Source organism: Falco peregrinus, chromosome Z (assembly GCF_023634155.1).
Source record: "Falco peregrinus isolate bFalPer1 chromosome Z, bFalPer1.pri, whole genome shotgun sequence".
Lineage (NCBI taxonomy): Eukaryota > Metazoa > Chordata > Aves > Falconiformes > Falconidae > Falco > Falco peregrinus.
Window position 1 is genome coordinate 48,688,153 of NC_073739.1, and position 19,925 is coordinate 48,708,077.

A 19,925-nucleotide genomic window follows, 5' to 3' on the forward strand; every position below is an offset into this window, starting at 1 on the left:
CCGGTCAGCAGGAAAATACAGCAGCAGCTCTATTGTCAGGAAGCCATGGTCCAAGACTTTCCTGCAGACAAGATCTTAATGGATTCTGCCTCCCTCAGCCTGTTTCTCAGTTCTTCTTACCTCTGCTCATCCTCATGGCTTGCTTAAGGTGCCACAGAGACATCCTCTCTCGTGATCAAAATCCCTACAAGTGGATCCCATCTTTTCCTCTCCCCCTGCCCCAACTGCTCCTGCTCTTTCTCACCATTCAGAAGTCCCTGAGGTACTATGAAACAATTCGCCAAAAAGGTAGATGAAAGTCTCTGCTTTTGCCCAACTATAGGCTGAATTTATACTTAAGATTAAATTCTGTCAAGGAGGTAAGTTACAGTGGCAAAAAAGCTGAACAATTTAAATTTTTTACACAGGATGCATACATACTTTATTCGGGAAATACATTAAAAATTGTTTCTTAGACTAGGATGTCTATACAGAATTCAGAATATGCAGAGTGCCCTTTTAAACTCAAGAAATATTTGTCAAATGTACAAAAGCGTTACAGAGAAACACTTGTTAATCAAAGCACAGTAAATGGATGCCATTCTTCAACAGTTCAAATCCGTCTCTAAGCCAGTGCAAATTTTATTGCATTAAAGAAAGCTTCCCAACTCACTTAATAAATTCATTATTTATTCACACTACATCCTTTCCATCCTCATTACAATAGTTTATTTTAAACTCCTAGAAGTTTAATGTGCTTCTAAAAAACAGCAAACAATCCCTTTTATTTGCACCATTGATTGATGCAGACTGAAAGAACAAATAAGAACCCCATCCATTTCTCTCCTTGTATGCATCACAATATACAGCACTGTAGGATACAGAACTAGAGTCCAATTCAACCATTCAGTTTCAAGACTTAAAAGTTACAAGGTTGTGTGTTTGTTTTTTAAAAAGTTCCATAATGAGAAGCTGATATACAGAAGGCATTTTAAGATTTTTATTAGTTAAAAGAAAAAAACCCCTTTGTTGGAAATGTACAGTTATATGAATGTAATGACCTGCTTACCATTTAAATGACCTGCTTACCATTTATATATTTAATGGAATATTGTTAACTGCGTTGAAATAATTGTTGAATAAAGAGTTTCAAAAAGAGAAAATGACTAAGTGGATTCTTCAGTTACTTACATTTTAACAATTTGTTTTAAAAATATAATTTCAATGATCTAATGTAATATACATTTTTAAAATATCCCCTATGTTGCAGTTATTCAAGGAAAGCAGTAAACTCAATGAATGGTATATTCTTCTAGCTGCAGCAATATAAAAAGCCATTAATTCACAGTTAAAATGGAATAAAATTACTCATTCACAAGTGCAATGTAGCTTGAGCTTAACCATTGTGAAATTCCACTAGGAACAAGACTAAGTTACTAGCAAAACAAATGAATGTAGTTTGGAACACATATACTAAATTATTTTCCATTAAAATTGTATTGTCTAAACTCGAGTTATACAAAATGTGAAGACACGACTATAAGTAACATAACGTATAGATGCTTCTAGTAACATGTAAAAGCTGGTACCTATTACTGTGCCGATACTGCAGTCTCTATACCTATGGGGCTTTGAAAGTTCTTACGTCTTGGTAATGTGACAGAATATATTTATAATTCACAAAGAAAAACTTTGTCACTTAAGAATCCTGATTCTAAACTTTTAAGACACTATTTGTTGTTTCAATTCTACAAAAAAATAGCTATTTTGATATGAACACACAAGCTATATGTAACTGCTTTACAGCTGGGTGAAAGGTGCAGAATGGTATCTTCTCACCATAACTTACTGCAGTTCAACATCCTTGGGGCAACGGTGCAAGGAAGCTTCTCTGTGATAACTGTTCTTCCTGCACAAACTTTCTAAGTTCTTGGGCTTACCTGAAATTCATTAACGGTTTGCATCCACGTATACAATCAGTTTGCTTTACACCCTCACTTTGTGCATGCATTGCAGGTTTTGAAATTAACACTGATCTGCAAGCATTTTCTTCACGTTTATACATGAGAATTCCAAACACACAGAGAAGAGCCATCTCCTCCTGAACACTGGCTGTTGAGTTACTAGACAGAGTATTTGGAGGCAAGAGTTTTGCAAGTGAGCAAAATGCTACTTTTTCTGCTTACATGGAGAGGAAAACAGAACCAAGATCAAGCTTATTGACACCCCTCCTTCGCAACACTTCATCAAGCTCATTCATGCATTATGGATTCAGATAAATTTGGATTACTAGGAGTGGGGTGTCAAACACACTAAGACACATTTGTAGGTGACTAACACACTCCTAAGTAGCCCAAGAAGTTCATGCTGTTACTGACCTGCAGAGAAGAACTATGCCTTTAGCACCCAATTTTCAGAAAGACAAAAGTGTTCACAATGCACTCACAAAAAACTTTTGAAGTCCTTTCGCTGTTTATTTTTGGCCAAATTTTCAACCATACAAATACCGAACCATGCTATGCTATTTTATGCCATGCCCTTTTCTTACGCATGCTCACAGTTCTTTCAGTGTTCAGATTAGGGAAGCCTGCATCTCAGAAAGTTTGTGTAGGAAGAACTGCAGTCTCTACCTTTTTGTAGGAGGAGACCTGAAAGTCAATGGAAGAACAGGCAGTGCCATCATGCATTTGAAAGGAGAGAAAGCAGCTAGGAAAAACCCACTCAGTTCTTAATTCCTTTCAAATTTTTGTGATCTTTTTTCCTACAAAAAAAAAAAAAAAAAAAAAAAAAAGCACCTCCTTAGATGAAAACTTAATAAACAAATTGCTTTCACAGATCTGACTTTTCATTTGAACTATGGACTTCACTCAAGAACCAGATGATAAGTTAACTATTAAAAACTAGGCATTAAAAAATCCAAATTAAAAAAAGCAAGTGCTTACTTTTGTCACTCTGCATTAAAGAATTAGTATCAATAGGCTGATGCAAGATTTCAAGTAGTCACATGCAGGACTTCTACCACAGGAAGGCAGGAACAGAAGTTGATTTGTAGTGTACAGAAATGCCAATATGCAGCAGCAAACCAAAGCAAGTTCAGTCCTGCAGCTGTGCTCTTCTCCTCAGGCTTTAGGTTTTCTTTTTTTTGTTTAGTGTATATATACCCAGGGAAAGTCTAATATTTAGCACTAGATGCTGTGACACAATCTGCTTTGCTGTTTCTACAGCAAATGAATCTGGATTTTCAACAACAGATGAGAAGTTTGTTTTGAAAGAAGGTAAACTGCTTACAGAATTTATTTTATAGTAGTATTATTTACAATGGTTTGTCATTTGGATGTCACCAATTTACAACTGGATGTCACCAATTACCTAAAACAGCACTCACCAAACAGATTTTCTTTGTAATTTAATGGGCTGGGAGAATTTAAGGGTAACGAAAACTTGATTCCTTGCAAGTTGCATCACATAATCATATGGTTTGTCCATTTAACACTCAAAAATTATCTTTGTATAGCTGTATGTTTAAGATCAGTATAAAATTATACAGGAAAATTTGCCATTTTGATTTGTAGAACTATCAATTTGTTTGGACGAATGCTTCAGGCAGATTTTTACTTTAAAAGGATGGAACCGCACATGTCAACTATGTAATAGAAGAAGAGAGGAAAATACAAAGAATCAGGCTCCACCCTTCATTGTGATGTAGGTTAGGTATCTGCAAGCAAACATGCATAAACCCAAATAATAAAGAATGAAAAAAAAAGACAGTGTGTGCTCTCCTGCTTTTAATTGTTGAGAAAGCACAGTATTTTCATCAGGAGAGAATCTGTCCAGACAATATCCCCATATTTACTTAGAATCAGCACTTTTAGACAAAATACAAGGAATCAGTCTAGGATGCAAATGTATTTTGTCACAAATAGTGCAAATCCTATGTTTTAGCCTCATGAAAAAAACAAAACTTGGGTTTTCTTTTTTCATGTAAAAGCTGTTCCAGACAGATCTTCATCCCTCATCATTTTCAAGAATGAAAATTTTTAAGAAAGAGAGTAGCATGAAGTAAATACATTCATACTTAAGATGTGATTATAGTTTTAGCTATGCTCCTTTAACATGATATAGATCTTAGAGGTGGTTTTTTTTCCTAGGAATAATTCCATCAGAAAAGCTACACCATTAAATTTCAGAAAAAAACCTGGAATAAATCTTACGATATTCCTCAAGTAACAGAAACATTTAAACTGTTGAACGGTATACAGGCTCTTCTGGTCAAGACTACAACTACTGTAGTCAATTACGTATGTGAGGTGACAAATTGTCTTACCTACTAGAAGCAATCAAAAAGTTAGATTCATTTTTTCATGCATACACTCAAGCACTTTGTTTGTGATAATATACACCTTGAAGACCACATTTTAAAATATATTTAAATTGAAATATTGAATTTGGACTATCAGTGCAAAATAACTAACCCACAGGCTAGCATGAAACCATGGACAGGATGATAAAGAATTCCAGGAAAAGACACTTTTTAAGCATACATGTATACAATATAAAGCATTTTTTTTCCCACACAGTATCTGTTTAACAAACCTTGTATGTATCCTAATGCCATATAAGTTTCCCATCTAATTTTTAGACCACCACCTATTTCTGAGCTCTTAGTGTAGAATGCTATCATTCTTCTGGAGAAACCAGCAGTATGTTCATAAGATCCTGAATTTGTGATATTGAGAATACAGGAAAACTGAGTGTAAGCTTCTGTTTTTTACAACTATAGACATACATTATGAAAAGATCAATCAAAGATAATTTAGAACACTGATTGGGCAAGGGTCAGGAGAAGGGTAGCAATTTTAGGTGCTATAATCTGACAAAAGCAAATGCATTGCAACTTCCAATCCCAGGACTCAAATATTTACATACAAGACTTAAGTATTCTGCTGCAACAAAGGTATTTCATTGGAATACACAAATATTGCTGGCCCTTAAGAAAGTCACCAACTATAGGCTGCTGGTTAATTATCACCCTTTTGAACAACTTGGTATCATGGGGGAAAAGATTTGAGGGAGGAAAAGGAGAAGTATATACAGGGGGAAAAAAAGCAGGTCAATCACTGAAACCAATTCACCCTATTAATGCAGTCTGTAATCACTTTAATGTATTTCACACTGTGTCTCATGAGATGAAAGACAAGAATGTATGTTGTAGCTTAATGAAATTGCTTTGTCAAATTGCTCAATTATCACCTTTTGGGATTCAAAGTGTATATCACCATGCTCCTGGTTTGTTCACCTCTACTTCTGTCTCACTGAAGTATAGCATGTGTCTTCCTCATTTTTATATCAAAGGTGCTCCAAAGCACTTCCTACAACACTCAACCCTGCTGCTTGGTGGAGCATCTATTTTCTGCATCTTTTCAAGAACATCCTTTGGTAGATTTTTATGTGCAAGTCTGTATTCACTATCAAAGACCTCTGAAATAGAAAAAGAATGGTAGAAGTTATTAAAGAAAGAAACCCCGTACAGTGCATGCTACTGTTAATATAAAATACTTCTGGTCATTTTTATATAACAACAAAATAATTAACTTAATTAGCCACTGATTTATTTTTTTCAGAATGCATCCTCTCAGAGAACCTGAAAAGCATCTTCATGCTGGAGCATCACAGAGCACCACAGTAGGTGCCCATTACCTCTATCACAGTTTAGCTTGCCTGTTCCCAGGGTATTTCCCCTGCCACACCCCATAAGGGAGTCCCTTCACTTGCATACTACCAAATAGAAGTCAGTTTAGAGGAGATGAGGAAAGGGTGAGCAATCAGGTGGCTAGATGTCATAGGTCTAATATTTGGGTCAGAGAAAGATGGACCAGACTGGGAACAAGTTTTCAGACACGAGGAGTTAAAGCTTCAAGCTAATACATTTTGTTTAGATTAACCGATTACTGGTTTCAAACAAAGTCAGAATTAATGGCCTCATCTGAATTACATTTTCATAAAAGCAACACCTAATTGAAGAGTGACAGCCCTGTACTTTTCACTATAACAGCTATTAAAAAGTTAGCTGGAAAGTCATAGATGAAAAGTCAATTTTATACACTAGTCTTCATATAAAGTACTTATATATTTCATACACAGACACTATGCACTTCACAGTATTTTTCGCTTACCAATGTCAATGTTCTCTCTTCCAAGAGACACCAGAGACAGGAAAAGAATTTCTCTGTAAAAACTCCTAGGAAATATTTTAAAGGGCAAGTCAATGAAAGCACCAGCTATCCGAAGTTTAGAAAGTCAATGTTGAAGACACTAATCTTCCATTATGTAGTTTCTGCAACTGTTCCGTTAATCTTGCTTGTGAAGAAAGTGATCTATCTACATGATTACTAGCTTAAGGTTTTCTCATGCCTGAGTATTTTTCCTTAATGCATGCAGTTATGTTATCGCCAAATCCCAGCAGTTACATTTTCTATGAAAAATCTCTTTGATAAACATGCCATAAAAACTCCAGAAACCCAAGACATATAAAATTAAGCACCATTTATTAATTCATTCCTGCCTCATGGTGAAGTACAGGGAGCAGTCTTATTTTAGATCTCCCACACTTTTTGTTTTAGGATGTCACCATCTGTCTCAGAACTAGGTGTCACTGAACAATTTTTTTCTTGTGGAACTCAAAAGATTCTCCTCTAGGCAGATTAATTCTTGCTTCTTTTTAAGAACTACAAACCACAGAAGCAAAGGTAACTTAGCATGACAGACTCCAAACACATCTTGTATCTGCTGTAATTTATTTCAAAAGCTATGCTTTTGTGGGAAGCCCTCTTTGAATTGTAGTGTAGATGGAAAAATGTACCGTACAAGTGTTATTTACAAGTCTCACTTTGTTTGTGGATCATGCAGTATCCACTTTTCTTAGCCAATTCTCCAGGCTGGTAGAATTTCTATAGATATAACTAGGTAGTTTGGAGAATACTCCAGACACTGCAACAGGATGCCACATGCTTGTACTCATCAATTTGCTAGATATGGAACAACATGAAAATCTGCATAATTGACATCTGTGTTTTTCTTACTCATTTGTAAAACGTCAATTTTGATAACAGAATTGCATTTAACTATTTGGATGAATTATGCATCTAGCTACAGAATGCACCTGTGTGTAAACATGGGCATAAACAAATTCACACAGTGTTTAGTGGACACAAATGAAACTGAATATTCCCAAGAGGTCTTTATGGAATAATCATTATGAAGTGTATATGGTCTGATCTTGTTTAAGTTTGAATGGAGTCAAAGTAAGAACAAATCACCCCTTTACCTCTGTCGTTTCACATCTGGCTTAACTTTCTGTAGGAGGAGGTTGATTGGTTTAACAATGTCATTGTGTTGAATACTTAGTTTGATGTTCTCCAACAAAGTGTTTGTTGCCAGCTGATCTTCTGCCATTGTGGAGGGTCTCTTTTCAGAAGAATCTGGGAAATGTAACCATATAGATTACTAGAACAGTGAAGATATTTTTTTCCACTTTAATAACCAGAAGGTATTTCAGAAATTGAGATACATATACAGAACCTCTAATCAAACTACAGAACCATATTCAAGAGCTCCCACATGACAGAGAAATACAAGAGATTGAAGAGCATCCAGCATCAGATGTTGCCTGTAATGTTTTTTTAGCTCAGATTTATCGTTGTACTTCAGTTTCAAAAACTATGTTCAATCCAATAAAGTTATTTTTTACACAAAAAGAAATAAACCAAAAGAAAACACTGTCACATTTCTTATCAACGAAACTTCTCTTATCAAAGACCTTCCTAAAAGCCACCTAGAATTTATTGATAACTTTGGGCTACATGGTAATGCACAGTTGCGTCAAACAGGAAAGAAAATTATCAGGACATATACCATCATGATTTTTTGCTTATATTACCATTTCCAGAAAAACACTGAACTATTATTCTTTGGAAAACAATGACTTATGAGGGAATGAGTCCATTTACTGGCAAAAAAAATAAGGCTACAAATTAGGCAGCAAGAACATGGCACAAATGAAATGTAGACTTAGACTGAAGCCAGTAATCAAAATCACACCAGCCTAAAGTTTTCATATAACTGACATATATGATGGCTTACAAATATAATTTCCTGTTTTCCATATAGTTTCTGACACTGCTGTAGACCCTATCTACAATACTATCACTTTTCTTCAACATGTAAACCAGGCCTTTTGCTCCTTTATTTACATAAGAAAAATATATTTCTGCATCTTCATTCACATCTGAATGCTTTAGGGATGCTTTTCATGTATTGTGCTCAAATCAATATGCTTTTGTAGAAACTAAAGGAAACATCACATCTTACCCTGTGCTCTTGTCTGTAATTTTCTGATCAGCCTGTTTATTTTTAGGACTGACTTCAAATACACCCTTTTTTCTTCCTTAGACCCAGAATATCCATGCTACGTATTTTTTAGCATAGTTTTAAAAATTAAATACAGGCTGAGAAGTTTAGGTTGATGAAGGGGGTTTTGCTGATCAGAAGTAATGAAATTCCAAAGTTCTCATAACCAGTCTGTCTGTCTTTTGTTCATTATGGCAGACGATGGCTTTCTTGGACCTTATTTTTTGACAGTCAAGTAGGCTGCCAAATGTTATTAATGGGGCTTGTATCTTTCATTCCTCTATAGAAACACAAGATACTTTTTTGTAATACAGTCTTCTTTTTCATGCCTGCATAGATATAACCAGATAATGCACTGAAACACTCAGATCAGGTGAAGCTTATTTAGCACCATATCTAGAAAAAATCCTCCCACTCTGTTTTTAAGTGTATGACATATAAAGGATGAGTGACATACCTTTTCACACAGATCAGGAAGATATTTTCACAAATAATTTGACACTGAGACTAATGTTTACTACCTAAGGGAATGTGGATGCTTCACACACTAAAAAAGCTTTCCAACTTGATAGGCTGTGTACACTCCAGACACTACAAAACTCTTTCTTTCCACAGCTTCTGCTCCCTCTGCTTTCTGTAACATTTGTTTTACTTACTGAGATTTCTCCAAGATATATACAGGGGCTGCCCTGGCTCTTGGTGGAGGTTGATATTGTCCCACAGAAGATGGATGTATACTAGCTTGCTATCTTGAGCAAGAGATGTCAAAGGAAGCTAAAAAACATGAGGAAAGGGAAGAAGTTTTAAAAACAACAGGACAGTCTTACTGTTTAAAAAACCTGGTTTTTGACTCATTTTGGAAACAAAGAAGGTTTACTTTCTTTATCTTGAATCCAACAAACAGAAAAGTTGATATCTTCTAGAGGAAACTGCACTCAACCAGAGCAAAGTCACAAGAATCGCAACATTTAGTTCCTTTTTTTTAGTTTACACTAGTGTATGAAGACCATTCAGTCTTCTTCTACATCTATCTGAAGAAAATATTTATGGGTATTGTCCTGGCTGTGGCTGAGATAAGAGTTCATTTTCACCTCAGTAGCTGGTGCTGTGCTGTGTCTTGGATTTGGTGTGAGAGCCATGTTGATGGCACATGGATGTTTCTAGTTGTTGCTGGGTGATGTTTGTACCAAGTCAAGGACTTTTCAGTTTCTCAGGCCCTGCCAGCCAGAGGGCTGGAGGGGCACAGGGAATGGGGAGGGGGCACAGCCAGGACAGCTGGCCCCAACTGGCCAAGAGGTATTCCATACCATAGAATATCATGCTGAGTATATGAACAGGGGGGAGTTGACCGGGGCCTGTCAGTTGCTGCTGGGGGACTGGCTGGGCAGCAGGCAGCAGGTGGCAAGCAACTGTATTGTTCATCACTAGGGTTTTTTTCTCGCTTCCCTTTGGATTTTATTCCTCTCCTCTACTCCTTCCTTTTCATTATAATTGCTATTACTATAATTATTGTTTTGGGTGGTTTCCTCCTATTTTATTTTAATTATAAAATTGTTCTTAATCTCACACCTTGGCTTTACATTCTGTTCCATTTCTTCTCCCCATCCCCTCAGGGGGCAGGGGGAGTGAGTGAGCAGCTGCATGGTACTTAGTTTCAGGCTGGGGTTAAACCATTACAAGCATATATCCAAAAATGTTTTTTGTGCACCAAACACGTTACTTAATTTGTACTGCTCATCATGCCCTGCCTTAGTATTTTCTGACCTGATTAAGACCTGGTATGCACGTCTATGTGTTGGTCTTCCCATCAAGAAGAAACAATCTGTATTTGCATACAAATATGAACCCTTTCTTCCCATGAAAAATATATATCACTCAAAACCATAGTTCTGTAATCATTTTGTAATTATAAGTGCCTCTGGAATCATTAATACAACAAGAATTAGTGGACATGAAAACTGACCAATAGTGTGCTGATTTAGAGTATTAATTACAAGGTATTTATTATGTCCCACCTTGTGGTTTTCCCTGATACTACATTGTATTTTGCCAGTATGCTTTAACTTTCATTATTATTGGTCTTCAACTACATTTCCTGGAAGACTGTTCTTGGTTCTGCGTGGGTTTGTTAGTTGTTGGGTTTTTTTCAAATTGAGGGAGAGAATTTTAAAAGCAAAGTTCATACACGTAGATAGGAAAATACTACTTTTTCGCATGAATCATATACTTATTAAATTTGGTACTTACATACACAAATTATATAGGTTTCAGAAAAACACCTGCTCCTTAAATGGGAAAAGCAAAATACTAAAACCACAGCATCCATTCTGCGTTTTTGTGTTCTATTCATATAATAATGAAACTTGGTGGAGTATGAATAGTAAAAAATATTAGTTTAAAAGAATAAAAAATATTGACCAATAACTTAAAAGGTTTGTATACTGAAGTATGTAACCCACACTATGTGGATTAAAACGTATTGCAGTTTCTGAGTTCTCCACAGACACGTCTTGTTTCCTTCTATATATCAGGCCTCTCTTTAATGAATTCTAATGCCTGGCTTTTTAAAAAGAGAACAGCCTGACTAGAATTTGAATGCTATCTTCATTCATCTTCCTTCAAGATTCCTTGCAGAAAACAAACCTATCTGTATTACAAAAAAAAAGGAACCCAGATCCAAGCTACTCAGAAATTACTTACCCACTTTTTTTGAAGCAAACTCTCACATTTAGCTTACTCTAATATCTGCAGTTCTAATTTGAGGAAGCCACTTACCTGCACTCCATCATTACAGTGTTCGGATGTTAGAATGAGTCCAGGTAAGTTGCTAGGTAGATCCAACCGCCGGAAATACCAAACTAGGTTCCAGAAAATTATGGGGTGTTGATTGATGAATTTGGATGTATGAATTACTTGCTCTCCCTCATTTTCCAACAGTGATTCAAGCTCTTTATGCAGTACCAAAGGACTCAAGTAGGGCACAGATACAGGAAGAGGGTTAGGTCTTTTTATTAAAGGATCCTAAAAACAAAACAATACACACAAAATAAAATCAGTAATTTTTTACAAAATCAAAAAAAAATTCTTCCAGAAATATGCTTCAGTATTACTTGCCTAGAAAATCCCTGATTGCACAGTTTCTTTTGATATTTGTACTGAACACACAACAACTTTAGTAGCATCAGCAGGTTTGACTGTTGAGGTGTTTCTTAAAGAAGAAGAACTTAAGCTCTATTATGTGAAAAAGAGAAAACATTAATTTGTTCTAAGGTGTTCCTGACTGTGCAGTTTCAAGCTGTCTCAGCTGGTACTAAGCCAGTGGTGATGGAGATTGCAGAAATATGTCAGTAATTACATCAGCTATGGAACTGAATCATGAGTTCACGTTAAGACAGCTTCTTGCCAATAAAAAGCACCAAGAGAGAGGAGAAACACTGTTTCATATGTAAGAATAATGCAATAGTCTCAATCCTGCCTCTTACCTTCTCCCATACACTCAGTGGGTGAGCCTACCAGAATACAGAGGAGTGCAAGTAAATAACGTCAAAAAGGAACAAAAACTTTCACTCTTGCAACAGTGTGTTGGTTGTACTACCGTGTTTAGTCTGCTGTAGAAGTTGTGTTATTTTTAAAAAGAACTTCCAGTTTCAGAAAGACAAAGGGTAGCTTCATTCTGCTAGGGAGAACATTTCAAATCAAGCAGCACTGTTTGTATAATGTACGGAAAAAGCAATTTTAGATTAACTGAACCAAGATTTTTTTTTGTCATATGAAAATATGCTTGGCCATTCCCATTCCCCAGATGGACAAGAATGCTAGTAGTAGAATATTATTAATTGTAAGTTTATTGTATTCAGTATTTTGCTGTCAACTGAATGTGCAGGTTCTAGACGTACCACAACTTCTTGCAAACTATTTGGAAGGCTAACTGTTGAAATGCCATGAGACGGTCTCTGGGAAAGATCAATGTTTTGCAGTGGACCTCCAACGCTGTGGCTCCGAGTCAAGGACACTCCCCTTTTTGGTGGATTATTGGCAGATGTCTTCAAGGTTGTGGGATCTTTACTCTGTTCTTCTGTCACATCACTGTTTGGATTTTAGAAGAGAATATGCTAATATGAAACTATTCAGCATTCCTATGGCAACAGGAAGGACACAGAGAAAGGCTGCCAGGTAAGTTATCCCAAACCAAGTTTCTCGATTAATATTTGCCCAGTTAGCTCTACCATTGAGGGAAAACAAAACCAAATGCCTTTAAAAACAGTACAACCATCCCTCCAGAAAAGCAGCTAGGTATAACCTAAGACATGAATCTGAAAGCAATTAAGTTCTGTATGGGTACTATTGCTCTGGTACAGTTTCACCTTGCTTAGAAAAATGGCAATGTACAGTTTTGTCAACACACAAAGATTATCTTGTTCTGACTATGCTCCTTTTTCCTTTCCCTTAAGTTTACTTCCTCTAAACGCCATAAGCAGAGAGCAAAAATATTATAGAAAACAATTTATAAGTTGCATGCTAAAATAGCTGAAAAACTAAAATTGGAAGTGTCAATGTCATCCTACAGGATAATTTAGGCAAACTCCTACTACAGGCTTGTCAAACTTAACCCAAGCAATCAAGCTGCTTGCAGATCTGGGAATATTTAATTTGTGCCTGTTATAACAGAAACAATGGATAAAAACAATCCAACTACAATACAGAAGAAAAAACATCAAGTGAAACAGAAGTGCCTGCTTCCAAATCTGCAAAGAGAGGGAAGAGATTAATGTAGAGGTGATCTTCACTCCTAAGTTTGACTTGAGTTAAAAATATCCTACATCAGAGTTAAGAGATTAACATAAGCAATACTACTTTTCATTTTTAGAGTATTAAGACTAAGTACTATCACGTTGATTGAAGTTTTAATAGTCTGACACAGGCATTAGCTCATTAGCTCACAGGTACTGATAAGAATTCCCAACTGAACAACGATTTTAAAAAAAACTTTACAACAAAACGTCAAGAAAACCCTGCAAAAAGGTCACAGTTCAGAACAGCACTGTTTCAGTTCTTCATTCTACCAACATGACACCTTCTCCTTAATGCTTTTTTCTATAAGCTGTTTCACAAGTGGTATTGTTTTTCTGAGTTTCAGTTTTACATCAGTGTTAATTTGTCACAGAATGCATGCTCAGTACCAGCATCGAGTGCTCCAAGACCTTTCCCTCAAAAAAGAGCATTCCAGCAAGTGAACTTCTTTTTCCCCATAATGCTGTGTTGTCCTTCTTGTTAAATTCTAAACTCAAGCAAAGGAGAAAGTTCTGTGTGACTTTAAAAGGTGAGTGCGTTCTAACAGTACCGAGTAGAAGTTTTACTTACTACTCAGTAGTGGATGGACCTGAAGGTTTATTTCTATAGTTTTATCTCTAAAACCTGCTCATTTAGTGGAACCAGCATTGCTAAAAGCATGCTTCAAACATGCAAAAAAACCAAGAGAAAACAGATGAACAAGTCACAATTGTAATTCTCCACTGTATTTGGTACATAAGTCAACCTTCACTTTTTAAGTAGAGGAAAAATACTGGAAGCATTAATACATTTCTGACAGAAATAACAAACCTGTTTTGCCTACCTCTGCTCAGCTGCAGAGCTAGTTTCTTCAGCTATGGTGTGGCTGGATTGTGGGTGTTCTGAAAAACTGATCAAGTCAGCAACAGCTGGACTGGACAACTTCTGCTCCAGGGGATCAGTGGTTAATGGAAGGGTACCACTCTGTAAACTATCTCCTGAGGTACTTTGCTTCAGGAAAAAGCTAAGTTACAACATGAATGGCAGAGGAGAGAAATAAAAAAGTTAAGATGTAAGTATAAAGTAATTTTAAGAGTTACTATTTTCTACATTTACTTTCAAAAAGTAGCAAAAATAAGGAAACACAACATTAAAAAGCTTGACAATGGGACACAAGCTTCATCCTGCTCTTTCCACTGTAACTTATACAGGCAGAGTAAATGAACAACACAGAGATTTGAACTGCAAAAGGAGAAATCCTAAAGTGTACATAAATCATTACAAGTCACCTTAGTTTGTCACAGCTCCCAAGCGGCAACAGCATACCAATAGCTGACACATCACTGAAAATGGTTGTTATTGTAATCTGACATTGTAAGACTAGAAGACCATACACCATTCTAGGCACAAGACAACAAGAACATGTTTTGCTTTGCTAAGGTTTTCTAAGTACACACCCTACAGATGTTCAGTTTCAGCATCAGAGAACACTAGCAGAAGCTCTGTTTCATGGCAATGACTACAGTGAGAATCCGTTTTAAATTAACTTAAAGTAAGTTTCAGCCTTCAAAGTGCAATTGAAATCAGTAAAAATAGTAAGCAGAGAACCTTAAACTGGAGAGCTACTGAAGAAACTATAAGCTGGAGCATCTGTAACTAAAAGCTGTTAGCACACTTGATTTGGGATAAATTCTTTGCTGACAGATTTGAAAACTGCTTCATATGCTTTTAAAAAGTACATGATCCATTAGCTTTGTTTTAAAAGCTAAGAAAATGAAAATAGATTTATGCCTTCTAAATAGTTATGCTTACAAAGAAGACACAAAAAGAAAAAGTGGTAAAAAGGCAACCAGTTTTTTCCTTTTTGGCCATTTTACAATGAAACTCAATAGTTTTTATGACTTGGAATTTCCTTCAGTATGATCATGACCATTAAATGAACAGTGATGTTCTTATTAGCATCTAGACAAAAACATTGGGAGGTATAACTAAGAACCTTCTGTGAAAAAAATATAACCATTACAGGCGGAAAGACAGAACAAGAGTATCTATAAAACACACTAACCTTGCAGTGCCACGTAGGTCCTTAAATTCAACATTAAGTAAAGGTAGGAAGGTACTTTTACAGAAAGGACAAGTAGTGTTCAAGTTTGAATCATCTGCTGTCCATCCAGCCATGATTTCTTCATCGTAAACCAAAGCACCACAAGCTCTACATTGAGAGCAGCTTGACATCAATACCTAGAACAGCAAAGAATGAATACTATCAGTCTTGTTTCAGGGCTGTTTTATAATTGGGTTTATAGGCTTAGTAATCACAGGAGTTTAAACGGGTATCAGAATGCCAACTGGGAGGCATGAGTTCATCACTTCTTACCATGCTCACAGTTATCTTGTCTACATAACTTTTACCTATGAAATGCGAATACTAATAATTTATTTTTCTTAAGTATTTTGAGACCTGGAAGAAGCACTACCCTGAAATCTGAAATGCTACTAATTTAACATTTGCAATTGCTTGCTCCTATGAAGCCTTCATCATATATGAATTGTTTTGAATTGTGTAAGTAAACGCAAGTCTACTTTTCGAAAAAAGAAAAAAACCCTCTAAACAGCCAAACACAAAAGAAACTGTTATAGTGGTATGGTGGGTTGGCCTTAGCTGGATGCCAGGTGCCCACCAAGCTGCCCTGTCACTCCCTTCTCCTCAACTGGATAGGGAGAAAAATATGACAGAAGGCTCGTGGATCACGATAAGGACAAGGAGATCCCTCGGCAATTACTGTCAAGGGCAGAACAGATTCAACTTGGGGAAATTAATTTATTGCCAGCCAAAAGGCAGAGTAGGGTAATGAGAAATTAAAACCAAATCTTAAAACACCTTCTCACCACCCCTCTCTTCTTCATTAGCTCAACCTCACTCCTGACTTCTCCAGCTCATCCCCCTGAGCAGTGCAGGGGAACAAGAAATGGAGGTTTTGGTCAGTTCATCACACATTGTCTCTGCTGCTCCTTCCTCCTCACTCTCTTCCCCTGCCTCAGTGTGTGGACCATCCCACAGGAGATGGTTCTCCACCAACTTGCAGAACATGGGTTCTTCCCATGGGCTGCAGTTCTTCATGAACTGCTCCAGCCAGGGTCCTTTCCATATGTCCTTTCCACAGGGTGCACAGTGCTCCAGCATGGGCCCCCCATGGGGTCACAAGCCTGGCCAGCAAACCTGCTCCAGTCCAGGCTCCTCTCCACAGGTTCACAGGCCCTGCCAGGAGCCTGCTCCAGTATGGACTCCTCTCCATGGGGTGCCAGCTTCCTTCAGGAGCACCCATCTGCTCCCCGGCAGACCTCCACGGGCTGCAGGTGGACAGCCTGCCTCACCATGGTCTTTACCATGGGCTGTGGGGGAACCTGCTCTGGCACCTAGAGCACCTCCTGCCCTCCTTCTTTAATGACCTTGACGTCTGCAGGGCTGTTTCTCTCACATACTCTCACTTCTTTTCCAGCTGTGTTGCACAGCAGTTTTTTCTCCTCTTCTTAAATATGTTATCACAGAGGTGCTACCACTGTTTCTGAAAGGTTCACCTTTGGCCAGCAGTGGGTCTATCCTAGAGATGGCTGGAACTGGCTCTAATGTGACATGGGAGAAGGTTCTGGTACATTCACAGAAGCCATCCCTGTAGCCTCCCTGATACCAAAACCTTGCCATGCAAGCCAAATAAAAGTGGAAAAACCCCAGATGTTGGTGAAGATGTGATGCCCTACCAACTGCTCTGTTTCCCCAGATAAAAGGTAGGATGCTGTCAGAGGATGATCCAGAGCATCAACAGGTTCAAAGGGAATGGGAAGCTGACAGCACGTCCCTGTGTTCTTTCCTCCACAGAGCCAGCACCCTGACCATGGTAATAAGCTCCCCCCTTGCTGGGACTCCTTTCCATGGCATCAGCAGGAGACTTGCCTGTGCAGAAGGACACAGAATCAGTTTCAGCATCAGAGAACACAGCCCCATGACAGGGGCTGGCATGGCCTCACTGTCCCTCGTGAGAGGGTTCCTGCTGTCACTGAGCAGTGACTATCTCAGGGCTGCGCTCCAGTGTCACAGCAGAAACCCCCTCAAAAATGCGTTGCTCTTTACCTAATAAAATTTGGTTTTACCTAATAAAAGTCTCATCACTAAACTAGAATGAGAACTGGAGAAAAGATGATAAAAGTTATCTTGTACTAGCAGAGTAATGTTCTATAAACTGTAAATTTTAGGCCTCCTCCTCACTGTTTCACTCTCACAGGAAACAAAACCAAAAAACCACCACCAAACACATCATGTAATATATTTTAGATCTAATATATTTTAGATTTGCCCAATAGCAACATTTTTCTTTTATTATGCTATGCCCCTTATATAACAAAGTGCCAAAGTCTGACAAGATCTCCAGAAAGTCAAACATAAAAGAGAATTACATAGGACCTAGCAAAATAACACTACAGCTGAAAGAAATGTGACCAGTGCAAACACAGTGACCATTATCGTCATAGCTGAAGTCTGAAAACAACTATAAATGACAACTGAAACAGAAAGGCATATTAAAGCTTTATTGTTCTAGGCGTGGCTGGGATAGAGTTAATTTTCTTCACAGCAGTCTTTATGGTACTGTGTTTTAGAGTGGTGACCAACTCTGTGTTGATAACACACCAATGTTTTAGCTATTGATGAACAGCGCCTTACACACCATCATGGCCTTTTCTTTCTCATTGTCCCCAACCCAACAAAGGCTGGGGGCGAACAAGAGGTTGGGAGGGGAAATGCCCAGGACAGCTGACCGAAGGGATACTGTATAACGTCACACTTGGTGATAAAACTGGGGATGTGTGTGTAATTCCAAGGTAGCAGTTTCCTGGGGTGTCATGGTGCTGACTGATCACCTTTGCATCACTTTCTTCTTGTCCCCCCTCCTGTGTTCTTTTTCCCCAGTTCACTTATTAAACTGTCTTTATCTTAACTTGCTTTTTTTCTCACTTCTGCCCTTCTGAGTCTCTTCCCCATCCTGATGGGATAGGAGTAAGCAAGTACTTGGGTAACGGCCGAGCTGCTGGGTGTGGTCAACCCACCACAATTATTTAGTAATAACACATCATTTTCTTGAAGGAAGAGGGGATGGAGGGGGTAAGCTTGAAAGGGAAAAAAAACCCCATCAACTTTCCTCTCTAATTTCTCATTTCAAGTTTTGACCCTTACCTTAGTTGTCTCTTCTTTATATATATTTATATATATCTATATCTATGTATCTATCTCTCTCTATATATATCTGAGAGATACTTTGAGAGATACTTAAAAGCATTTAACACATTTTTCTTTTTTAAAGGTACTCTCATACCTTGGGCTAAAAGTATTAAGCATCTTTGAAATAGAAATGTGGAAAAAATTGTTTTGAAAAATCTAACTGCATTCAACTAAACAGGTAATTAATGTATACAGTAATACTGAATAATTATATCTTTCATCTATGAGTTTATTAATCTTACCTCCATTGCATAGTTCTGGAAAATGCTGGATAAACTAGTATTATGTGAAGAGCTGTGCTCTGACTTCTCAGAATCTAGAACTTTCATACTTCTTGGGAATGAAACTTCACCTGTGCAGAAAGAGTTGTTTGTGTCTTGTATTCAAGGAAAAAATAATTCACCTATTCCCAAAGAAAATAACTTCTATTCAACCAAGGCAGAAAATTGTACCAGAAGATCTCCAGATATGTGTAGCTCTGTAACTTCATTAATAATATAATTAAAACATAGATAGTTATAATTTTTGTGTTATCATTTTGTGCTATTATTTTTGTGAATAAGCAGGTATTCCTGGCTATACCTAGTTAGGAAGTATTTTTACAGTTAAATCCCTGTATTTTGTATCAACTTTTTAAACATTCAACAAAGAGAGAATCATTAGGTATTTGCTACTGCAAGGTAAGAATTTAGAATGGAAATACAAATTTCCTTGTACTTCTCTTAACGGCTTGAAATAATTTCAGATTACCATAGCTTCCACTGTTATGAATGATTTCACCATAATAGCTTTCCCTGTTTGTTGTATTATAAACAAGTTAGGAGAGGGAAACAAAAAAAACCCCAACAATCTCACCTGCACTGTAATGCTGTCTTCCTGCATCTCCACTGCTACTGCTACTGCCAAGACTTGTAGTGCTTTGTGCAAGCTCATTCGTAATCAGCCCTGGGACTCCAGTTCTTGATGACAGATTATCACCTAAAATATTATCTTCAAAACCAGCAGGGAAATTAAAGTCTGGTTGATTGTTCTCTTCCTTTAATACAAGAAGAAGAAAATTAGCATTTCTGAGTACTTCCAGATCCATTATTTGAGTTCCATCTTTATCCTGATAAATAAAAATTGAAGTAGCAGATTAAGACAAAATCCTGATGTAGGAATGACCAGAAAAAAAGGTCCAAGTTAAAGTCATATTTTCAGAACTTAAGACAGGAATGAAACATACCAGCTGAAATGATGCAGCAATAACACAGTCACTAAGACACAGGACATGACAAAGTATAGTAATTGGGACATTAAAAATGAAAGTTACAGAAATAAAAGAGGGGAGAATTAAAAGATCCCTGAAAGAAATTAAAATAAGTCACATTAAGGGAATTATGATGTGCCATTAAACAAAATTCTGTGGACTATGTCAGTATAATAGAAAGACACACAGGAAAACCTAGGTCCCAGGAAAAAAAAATATCAGGGAAGGCAGCCAACCAGTAAGTTTTCA

The 19,925-nt window shown here is 37.2% G+C and overlaps 1 protein-coding gene across 6 annotated transcripts in view; it reads right to left on the minus strand.

The window, feature by feature from the left end:
* Nucleotides 1-395: 395 nt before the first annotated feature.
* Nucleotides 396-19,925, minus strand: part of DENND4C (DENN domain containing 4C) — a 78,120-nt gene continuing 58,590 nt past the window's right edge. For 5 of the 6 annotated variants that reach the window (XM_055791037.1, XM_055791039.1, XM_055791038.1 and 2 more), the window contains 10 exons: nt 19,283-19,463; nt 18,670-18,779; nt 15,221-15,396; nt 14,000-14,179; nt 12,282-12,471; nt 11,161-11,406; nt 9,042-9,159; nt 7,304-7,457; nt 6,153-6,217; nt 396-5,457 (listed from right to left, as the gene is read on the minus strand). In XM_055791037.1, coding sequence (XP_055647012.1) covers nt 5,321-5,457; nt 6,153-6,217; nt 7,304-7,457; nt 9,042-9,159; nt 11,161-11,406; nt 12,282-12,471; nt 14,000-14,179; nt 15,221-15,396; nt 18,670-18,779; nt 19,283-19,463 — 1,557 coding nt within the window. In that variant the 3' untranslated portion in view covers nt 396-5,320. The remainder of the gene's footprint in view (nt 5,458-6,152; nt 6,218-7,303; nt 7,458-9,041; nt 9,160-11,160; nt 11,407-12,281; nt 12,472-13,999; nt 14,180-15,220; nt 15,397-18,669; nt 18,780-19,282; nt 19,464-19,925) is intronic. The other variant, XM_055791036.1, reaches the window with a different exon arrangement.